This window comes from Elgaria multicarinata, chromosome 1 (genome assembly GCF_023053635.1).
Source record: "Elgaria multicarinata webbii isolate HBS135686 ecotype San Diego chromosome 1, rElgMul1.1.pri, whole genome shotgun sequence".
NCBI lineage: Eukaryota > Metazoa > Chordata > Lepidosauria > Squamata > Anguidae > Elgaria > Elgaria multicarinata.
In genome coordinates this window covers 82,693,546-82,704,218 of record NC_086171.1, presented here as the reverse complement: position 1 = coordinate 82,704,218, position 10,673 = coordinate 82,693,546, and the positions used below count along the sequence as shown (strand labels likewise).

At 40.4% G+C, this 10,673-nt stretch overlaps 1 protein-coding gene across 1 annotated transcript in view; it reads right to left on the bottom strand.

The window, feature by feature from the left end:
* Positions 1-819: 819 nt before the first annotated feature.
* The window catches only part of SDHA (succinate dehydrogenase complex flavoprotein subunit A), a 28,156-nt gene continuing 18,302 nt past the window's right edge, over positions 820-10,673 (bottom strand). Inside the window, exons 11-15 of the mRNA XM_063131267.1 lie at positions 8,834-8,952; positions 7,240-7,351; positions 5,470-5,600; positions 3,717-3,830; positions 820-2,018 (exon numbers count right to left, since the gene is read on the bottom strand). Of these exons, the coding sequence (XP_062987337.1) occupies positions 1,932-2,018; positions 3,717-3,830; positions 5,470-5,600; positions 7,240-7,351; positions 8,834-8,952 (563 nt within the window). The 3' untranslated portion in view covers positions 820-1,931. The remainder of the gene's footprint in view (positions 2,019-3,716; positions 3,831-5,469; positions 5,601-7,239; positions 7,352-8,833; positions 8,953-10,673) is intronic.

The window sequence follows — 10,673 nt, the reverse complement described above, 5'->3', positions numbered from 1 at the left end:
GATTTTGTGTGTGTTAAAGTTCAGTATGTTTTAGAAGTCAGAACTATTCATAGGAGTGTAGTCATGATGTTCCTAACAAACCAGATATTTACTACTGCTGTATGCAGAACACCCACCCACAGGTTATTTGTATCCCATCTCCCCTCAGGTCTTTCCCCCAAAGAAAGTGGAATTTTTTTTAGGAATACAGAAAGAAAACCCCCTGGGAAATATTCTCTTCTGGAATGAGTGAAATGCTTTTGAAGAAAAGTTCTACTCACTTTGTCATATTTAGGGAAGACCCACTGAAATCAGTAGGACTGCATCCCATTAATTTCATTAATAATCTGTACAGCACCATGTACATTGATGGTGCTATATAAATAAATAATAATAATAAATAATAATAATAATAATCAATAGATCTACTCTTTGAATCCAACCTTTTGTGTATAATACACATTTATGTTACGGTGGCCCTGTTCAGAAGACACCTTAATCCATGGCTTTAACCACAGTGGATAAGGCCTTTTGCCTTATTCACCATGGTTAAAGCCATGGTTTAAAGTATCTTCTGAACAGGGTCAGTATTTCTGCAAAGTTCTTAGCTTTTGTACTTTAGACATCTTTAAAGAGGCGGAGGTAAATAAAATATATTCCCACTAAAGATGTTTCAAACCAATCCAAACATTATTCTTATTCATGGAGTAAGATTTATTCTGCATATGCCACAATCTTTATTACTTCAGGATTACTCTATATAGTCTGAGAACACACACACACTCAAGAGAGTTAAGAATTAGTACAATTATTTCAGTGATGACACAAGTTACACTTAGATTGTTTTTCTGTTTAATATGCTGACTTTTTTTTTTACAAATACAGAGTAAATTGAGACACAAAATAGGTATGTATTTGCATAAAATCAGGGTGTATTTATAGGAGACTTTGGAACATACTCTCAAACTGAACTTACTAATACTACAGCATTGATGCAAATGACCAAGAATATCCATCTGTAAGATCTGGCTTTTGTCAAAAATACACTCAAAACAATCCTGCCCTTATATCGAATGTCAGCTTTAACGTGAGTTTACATTTATGTCACTGGTATAAACTCCCAATGGTTTTAACAACAGTGTGTTTATTCAATACCTCCCTAAAGATATTATCTGGAGAAAGAAATTGATTCTTTAACATCTGCCAATAAATAAAAATATCCTACTGAGCTTTAATGCATCTGCTACAATGCTCTTTTTTTAGATTTCACGTTATTCATATATTGTAGTTGTAGCAACTATGATTTTTAAATAAGTAGCATGAAACATGGATGGCAGAGTTATAAAGTTCTGAAGTGCACCTAAGCCCTTTAATTTTAGTGGGCATATAAACATTTAACTTTATTGGATTATGCCTAAATCAGGGGTGAGCAATTTATGGCCTTCCAGATACTTTGGCCTCCAACTCCTATCAGCCCCAGCACAAGTTTGGAGTACAAAATGGTTAGGAATGATGGGAGTCGTAGGCCAAAACACATGGAGGGCCACAAATTGCTCCAGGTGGTTTGCTCACCTGTGCCCTAAATGCTGCAGTTTTTCTTAACAATAGAAACAATATTTTTTGGTTACCACAGCGCATTCACCCTAACATTTCACTTTGAGAAAATAAACAGCAGAGACAAAATAAAGGTAATACATACAAATCGTGTGCAGAGCTCCAACTATTCAGAGAAAGCTAGAAGTTGACTCACACACAAAAACCGTTTGAGATTACTTTGAGGCATGAGTTCTGCATTGCCAAGTTTATCACACGTGAAGCAAAAAGCCAGGAAAGAGTTTCCTGGGCTCTGTTGCAATGGAAAAGTCAATGTGTTATACCACTTGCCTAGTAAGAACATGTTCACATCAGTATCAAGAAACTTCCAGACAACATAGTAAGTTGAATTAAAATCACTAATAGGAGCGAATAGCAGGTGGAACTGTAGCACAGTCTTCTTCGTTCAGGGTTTTGTCAATTACAGGTCTATAATCCAGAGTAACCTTGGAAAAAGAAAGGAGAGACAGTCCCTCTGTTAAAAGAAACTGACACCATAAAAGTCAAACTATTATATTGTACATTTATTTTTTCATACACCCCACTGCAGCTTAAATGATTTTTTTCACATTGATATTAAATATTTAAGTATTTAAGTGAGGAACAAAAGCTAAGACTGTGGAAGAAATACCTCATTTGTGTTGAAATCAGATTTTCAATTTCTGCAAGTCAGAGTTGCACAAATTCTTGGCATGAAATGTCTGAGAGATTCCTTAACCCCCAGGTTGAGAGAACAGCATTCTCTAGATATAACACTAATATGTTTTATTTATTTAAGCTCACAGTGTGAAGCAGCCTTATAGTAAGCCATTATGTTGGAAATGGCATATCGCAGCTTTTAAAGCTCAGCTAAAAACTTTTCTTTTTCCTAAAGCTTTTAAAACTTGATGTTGTTTGGACTTTACACTGTTAGTTTTACCCTACCCTGTGCCTGTTTACCCTACCCAGTGCCTGTTTACATTCTCTTCCCCTCCTTATTGCTTTACTATGATTTTATTAGATTGTAAGCCTATGCGGCAGGGTCTTGCGATTTACTGTTTTACTCTGTACAGCACCATGTACATTGATGGTGCTATATAAATAAATAAATAAATAAATAAATAATAATAATAATAAATGGGCAACGATTCTTATTGGTTGTTTGGAAAGGGTTAACCTGATTTACCTTCCTTTATTTGGCTTTATTGGTTCTGCCCTTTCTTCTGCTCCTATATCTGGACCACTTCCCTTGTAATTTGGCTCCTTTTTCTTACATCTCTCCTTCTTGCTCTCTAATGAGGTTTTGTCTTTTTTATCTCTAGTAGTAGAAGTGACTATGTATTTTTTTACTTAGAATAAAGCTGTTATCGTTTTCTTTTTCATCTTGATCATAAGTCTTAACAGACTGGTTATTGCAACTCCCGTCTGCACACTCATCAAGCTATTCTCATATTACCTACACATTATGCACCTGCATCCATGTAGAAGCACTTCTGCAAATGCATCTCTAGCTGGATGTGGAGCTAAATTTACAACTAGGTGCTGGGCATAGTGTTCACTTCTCTGATCCAGGTGCCGGGGCTGTACATACATAATTTTTCTTAAGTCACCCAGGCCATCCGACAGGAGGCTTCATTCAAATGCCATCCACCCACTCCACTCACTGCCAGTGTCTTGGATTTTATCTTTTATAAGAGGGCTGTGAGCATAGTCCATTGGATCATGGCATTAGCCGAAAATAAATCTGAATCAGCCTCTTCCAATATTGGGGGTGGGGGTGGGGAGTGGCTGCAAAAAGAGGTAAATCAGCAATTGTTGCAATCTTTCCTTCCCAGAATCTATTTTAGTTCTCCATAATGTCAAGCCAGTTTCAATGCGTAAACCAGAGCATCAGACTCAAAATTTTCCACCCAGATGATGCCCACCTGCTGGTTAAGCAATTTATGTGAAGTGATGCAGGAAATGCTGTCAGTAATATTGGTGACCCTGAAAGTTTAACACCGCCTGGCATAGACCAAAATTCTTAATTCAAACATACACATGCCATTTCTTCAAATCAAGTTCTCTCTATTATATTGTAAATCAAGTCCCACGCTACTAAGAATAGCATGCAGGATAGATAACATTCCTAATTTTAAAAGTCAAGATGGAGAAGGCTTACATACCTTCCCATTCTTGACATCAACGTAAGAGAGGGTATGCTTTCTCCAGTGCTGTTCAAAGGGTTTCTTCTGTTGTCCTTGGGTTGGTTTAGAATAGTCATATTCATCTATCCTAACCTAAGCAGCACAATATCAATGTGAGATAACAATAGAGGAGACAACATTAGTCACATTTTAAAATAGGATTAAATATTTTGGAAACCTCTAAAAAGCTGGCTTCACTTAGGAGCTTACCAAAGCTCGACTGGAATGAATGGACGTTACATATTCTTCTTGAAATGTGATCACATATTTGAAGCAACATAATTAGTGTCACTAAGGTGAAGTAGGTTGGGCTGAGAGTCAGTGAATGGCCCAAAGTCACCCAGTGAGTTTCATGGCCCAGTGGGGACTTGAACGCACATCTCCCGAGACCTAGTCCAACACTCTAACTTTTGCACCACACCGAAAGTAAAATGCTCTAGAGATTAAGACAGAAAGGTGGAGCAGCAGCCAAGATCAAGGATACCGAGACACATCTACCAAAATGTAAGCAAGGGCACATACAGTTTGGAGTAGTGGTTCGAGTGTTGGACTAGGACTGGAAAAAAACAGGTTCAAATCCCCACTCAGCCATGAAGCGTGGTGAGGGACTTTGACCCACTCACTGTTTCTCAACCTATCTTGCCTCACAGGGTTGTTGTGAGGATAAAATAGAGAGGAGGAGGATCATGTATATTGCCTTGAGCTTCTGGGAGGGCACGGTAGATTATAAATATAACAAACAAATAAAATAAATAATGAAGTATTAAATTTCAGTTGAAGAAACAAGGGACATACTCATTAGGGATACGAAATGGGATGAAGTACAACTTATACGAGTTCCTTTCATGATTACAGTGACTGTGAGCATACAGCTTGTGTGCATCCTATAACACAATTAAAATGCAACATTATTCTGACTTATTACATAAACAAATGTATTGCTTTGTTCAAATTCTATCGATCACTATCAGTCTCTCCTAAAGCCACATAATAACTTAGGAAAGCCTCTGTTACAGGAATGAATTTATTATATTTATATGATGCCACTACCACAAAAAATTCTCAGGATGGTTCAAGCAATATAACAGGTTAAGTTTGGAGGAGGATGGCTCAATAGAAAAGAGAAATGTGTATGACCAAGAAGACACTGTCCATTGATCTTAAAGGGTCATGGTGACACCTAAAGGAGGAGGTAGCTTCTAAAGTTATTTATTTATTTATTACATATTTATACTGCCCAACAGCCTAAGCTCTCTGGGCAGCTTACAACTAAAACCATAAAATCCAGATTAAAACTTTTAAATCACATAAAGCCAGAGGACGTTACAGTACAGGGAAGGCTTGTTTAAAAAGATATGTTTTTAGGAGGCGTTTAAAAGTTATTACATTTTCCGCCTCCCAAACCGCACGAGGGAGGGTTTTCCAGAGGGTGGGTGCCGCTACAGAGAAGGCCCCGCCATCAAGGTTCTTCATGGCGACATTCTTTTCGTGTTGGGAGGACGAGCAGGGCCTCCTCTGAAGATCGTAAATGTCGCCTGGGTGTATATAAGGGAAGGCGGTCTGCTAGGTATTCTGGTCCCAAGTTGATTAGGGCTTTGCAAGATAATAGCATAACTGTGTACATGGCTCGGTAGCTAACAGGCAGCCAGTGCAGTACTTTTAACACTGGTTTTATGTGGGCAGAGCTAGGTATCCCAGCGAGCACCCTAGCTGCTGTGTTACATATACATACCTTATAATCCTCCCTAGCATGAGCACCACGTGACTCTTTCCTAGCTTCTGCACCAAAAATAGTTTGTAAAGCGCAAAGCATCAGGTTTTGGAGTTCTAAAGTCTCCACCAGGTCAGTATTCCAGACAATACCTAGGGTGCAACAAAAGGTTTGAAAAGAGATTTAGAAAGTTTAAAGGAGGAAATAACTCAGCAGTTTAGCCACTTCAGATCATGCTACCTTTCAAAAGAATTCAAGAGTACCAGCACACAAAATAGACATAAATACAACACTGCCAGAAGACTAGGCTCCCATTCTATGCATATGTACCTGGGAGTAAACACGTTGAGGCTTACTTCTGTGAAAAACATGCACCGGACTGACCTGTCAGGGTGTTTCAGCAATTGGTCTGCAAAACTGGCTTACATGACCTGTAGCACAGCACCTTACAGCAAATTGCATCAAAGTGTGATCAGTTTGAAGTTTGTGCCACTATATTTAAAAAAAATCTGTATCACGGGAAAAGGACAGGTTTCTCTCCACTTGTTGTGCACTTTTCCACCAAAATCAGGAAACATTCAATAAGCACACACACACACACCCCAAAAAAGTGGCCACTAATTCAACTGTAACACAACAAATCAAAATAAATATCAGGATTTTACTGATCTACCAGCTTGAAAGGCAGACCTTCTAACAGGGCAACAGGTATTAAGAATAAGTGCAGGATCAGCACAGAACTGGACACAAATCAAATTGCTGTTAATCCTTTCATTAAAAGCCTTACAAAGACAGGCCTCAAAGTATGTAGGCAATGCTTAATGAAACGCCAAAAGCCCCAAAGTGTGATTAAACGAGACTTCCAGTAGAGATGAGGCGATAGGTATCCTCTATCGCAACTGCAAAAATCGAGTTCTGTAAGCTACAAAAGAAGCAAGAACTGTAGAATAATGCCACTGCCTTGGAGCAGGCAAGACGCGAAGTGTGTGCATTTTTCTCCAATGGAAAATTAAGTCTCTACAATGACTGACATGGCCCAGCTTGTAGAGCAAGGGGGAGGAGTGGAATGACCTCCTTTACTAAGGGAAGGAACAGAATTACACAAAATTCTGGCCTCCTAGCAGACTCAGGCTCCCAGCACAGAACCATCTCACCCGCAGTGCAACATCTTTTTGGGACTGGGAGCATATTTTTCTAAAAGAATATATACATAGGCCTGAGACTTTGAAGAAGTGGATTTCAAAATATGTTTTATGGAAACCTGGGAGTCCTTAGGACCTTATCAAAGATTCCTCAGTGAAAAGACTAGCATCTATTTGAGAAAACACCTGCTCACTGTTACCAGTCTTCCCTTGCAATGTGAAATTGCAGGGACATGTTCTAGGCTGCATCCTCGGGCCACATGGGGCAACAGGGAGAATTAAAAGGTCTGCCCCACAGCCCACATGAACTGAAGATGCGCCCTCAAACATGCACCAAAAGCCCAAATAAGCAAATCAGTGTGGAAAGTCTTCCTGAAGAATGTTTGAAAGCCTGTATGTTGGGTATTTGTCAAACTGACATTTAGAAATTGTTACCTTCGATAAAATTCTCTGTAAATCTGTTGTCTCATTATTTGTTTTCAAGTCAAACTAATGTTGCAGTTCATAATAACCTAAGGTATCTCAATTTAGCACATGAATTTCTATAGACAGATGTCTCCAAAATTGGAAATAAATACTTTCGTGGCAACTCTAATACACCACATTAACAATGCTGCAGAGAGTGGCATTCTACATTCAACTATCCTACCTCTGTCAAAGGTCTTCAGATCATCCAAATCGCTATAAAGGCTGATCATTTTCTCACAACCTTCCTGTAGAACGGGGCCTGTACGGAATACCGCAGCATGGCTTTGCATCGTCTATATACATATCAAAATTGAGAAATAGTACATGTATTTAAAGTTTCAAGCAATGTTACAAAGTAATGTTTAAGCTCTACAATTCCCAAAACATTTATAACCGATTGTGACAAAATGCATTTGAACATAGCCACATCAATTTCCCCTTAACACTCAATTCCATAATCATGTTCATAACACAATCTCTTGCAGAGAATTAATCCTGTCCCTGAAGTACTCATGTCCTGCATCACTTTCCACAGAATTTACAGTGGCTGCATTATTATTATTATTATTATTAGTAGTAGTAGTAGTATCTTATGTTTTGCCCAATACTGGGCCTCAAGGCGGTCTTACAAAGTTTAAAACATACATTGTAAAACCTAGGAAAAGAAATGTAAAAACAAAACAAAAAATGTTTAAAATACACAACAAAATTACAAGTCATTAACATAGATGGAGGACCAAATTACTCTCCAAAGGCCTGCTGGAACAAAAAAGTTTTAGCCTGCTTCTGAAAACCCATCAAGGAGGGAGCCAGCCTAGCTTCCCCGGGAAGAGAATTCTCGGAGCAGCCACTGAGAAGGCCCTCTCCCATGTTCCCACCAAGCGCGCCTGTGAAGATGGTGGGACTGAAAGAAGAGCTTCTCCAGAAGATCTCAAAGCACGGGCAGGCACATAAGGGAGAATATGGTCTTTCAAATAACCTGAACCCGAGCCATATAGGGTTCTATAGGTCATAACCAGCACTTTGAATTGTGCCCGGAAACAGACTGGAAGCCAGTGGAGCTGTTTTAACAGGGGAGTTGTGTGCTGTAACCAGCCCTGGTCAACAATCTGGCTGCAGCTCTTTGAACCAGCTGCAGTTTCCAAACACTCTTTAAAGACAGCCCCACCTAGAGCGTGTTACAGTAATCTGCTATCGCTCAGAATCTGTATAAGACAGAAATCTTTCTCCAATATTTATCTGGAATACATTTGCAGTCAACAATGCTTAAAAATAAAGAGGAGGAAGAGGAGAGGAGTGAATCTTGTGCTGATACGCTGTACAAAAACCAAATTTCCCTTGTACAGTGCATTACGCTTCAGCCCTCGGGGAAAGGAGGACATAGAAGTAGGCTGTAGTTGCAGAGAAAGGTATCTTGTATCCTGTAGTTCCTCCAAGGAACTCCTGGACATCATTACAGCAATCTTGTGAGGTACGCTAAACTGAGAGATAAGAAACGCTAGCCAGAGAACTTTGTGGCTGAACAGGGATTTGAACCTAGGTTTTCTATGTCCAAACCCAACAGCCTGGAGAGTTACTATATCAAATTAGGTCTCAGTCATTTGACGCAATTTGGATTATAGAAAGATATGAGCTCTATCTGGAAAAGTCCTGAGTAAATATCTTTTAGAAAGGAAAAAATGGTTTTAAGAAGTTCAGAAATTCAAACATCTACTTGATGCTCACTTTACATTTTATTAACAACCTGGCCTCTAATCAAAAGCTTTTTAATTTACCTTTTGCATATTAAGCCTCAGTTCTGATGTTCTGATGTTTCCATTGGCAAAACGCAGTTTGTCAAGGTTTGCTACGGATTCTTCACCTGCATTTGGTTTAATTGATGGAACTGGTTCTCCTAATCAGATTAAAAACAAGTATTATCTAAACCTGCAAAAATTAGGGGTTTTGAGGGTAACATTACAAGGGAAAGATAGTCCCAATCAATTCCATTATCCCCTAGTAAAATTGGCAGAGACTGTCTATCCCCTTCCAATCTATTTGGGAGGGAGGGGAGAATTTTCCTCAGGAAAACCTCCATGGAATTGTGAAGTTTACATTATTATGGAAGCATCCACTATGTTGTCCCACCCAGTGGTAAGATTTCTGCAACCTTTTATGAAGGTCTTGGAGCACCCATTCCCTTTTATTCCTTAACACTTTCCTTCTGCAACTGGACTGGTATTGCCCACTGCAGTTCTTAGCCAATGGTTACCAGTCAGCCTTGTGTTCTACCTGTGTTCCACCTCTCTGCCCCTTCCAATCCCCCAACTTCCTGGAGAGGGTGCCTAGAAATGAATAGTACAGAGCCCTTCCCCCCTCCCCTCCCCTCCACGCCCCATACCTTGGGGCCTCTCTCAAGTGTTTCTTCTCCCCAGATCCTGCCTCAAGGTCAGCTCCATTTCCTCAGCTCCTTCTGACCCAGCTAGAAGACATCTCCATCAATAGCTTAGAATCTACCTCCCCTCAACATTGGAATTCTCAGTGTTTGCTACACCTTCGGAGGGATGCCAGCTCAGTGGTAGAGCGCAGTTGCTTTGCATGCAAAGGGTCACGGGTTCTATCCCCAGCTTCTCCAGGTAAGGCTAGGAAAGAACCCTACTTGAAACCCCAGAGAGTCACTGCCCATCAGTGTTGATAATAGCGGGCAAGAGGGATCAGTGGTCTGACTCTGTACAAGGAAGCTTTCTGTGCTTAAAATTTACATAGGCTCATTTCAGTGCACTGAAGCCAGAGCTGAAGCGCAACTTTGGGAGGGGCCGTGGGTCAACGCTAACATCAGCTTTGAATTCTATTTATACTGGCTGCAGAAGCACAACTTCAACTTGTCCTTCTCAGGTCCTCTCCACCGGGCTACAACATCAAAGCTGATGGGGGCACACAGAAGTGAGGGCTGCTGCTCTCCAGCCCTGCAACTCTCACTGGCTACTCTATAAAGAGGGGTGGAGAGCAGACTATAGGGCTGCTAATACCTAGCCACCATGCCCCTGCATAGAGCCCTGGGTACTTTTGATGCACAGCTACGAGGGGCCTTGGCCAGGGACAGCACTGAGATACTTTGCAGCTGCTACAGGCTCTGTTCCCCTGTGGTAGCATCCTTTCGACATGATTATGGTTATTCAGCTGATGCCGAGGACAGATCACCTAGGGTGACCATATGAAAAGGAGGACAGGGCTGCTATATCTTTAACAGCTATATTGAAAAGGGAATTTCAGCAGGGGTCATTTGTATGCGTGCAGCAACCGGGGGAAATTCCCTCCTCATCACAACAGTTAAAGCTGCAGGAGCCCTGCCTTCTTTTGTATCTGCTCACCCTAGATTCCCAATTTGCTTGTGCTGGTGGAAGTGGCAGCAGCTATTTTATTCGGGACATAAAATTATCTTAAATAACTAAGTAAGAAGATCAGGTTGTAAACGCATCTTATATTGTCTTGGATAGCATTTATGGCACTGCCTTGCCATGAACAGTACATCTGTCAGGAAGGAGAGCAAGACTGAGACTGGCAAAAGAAGAGAGGAGCGATGAGCAGGAGAGAAGAGGTTCCATTTTGTACACTAGTGTGGAGGTGGCTGCCCAC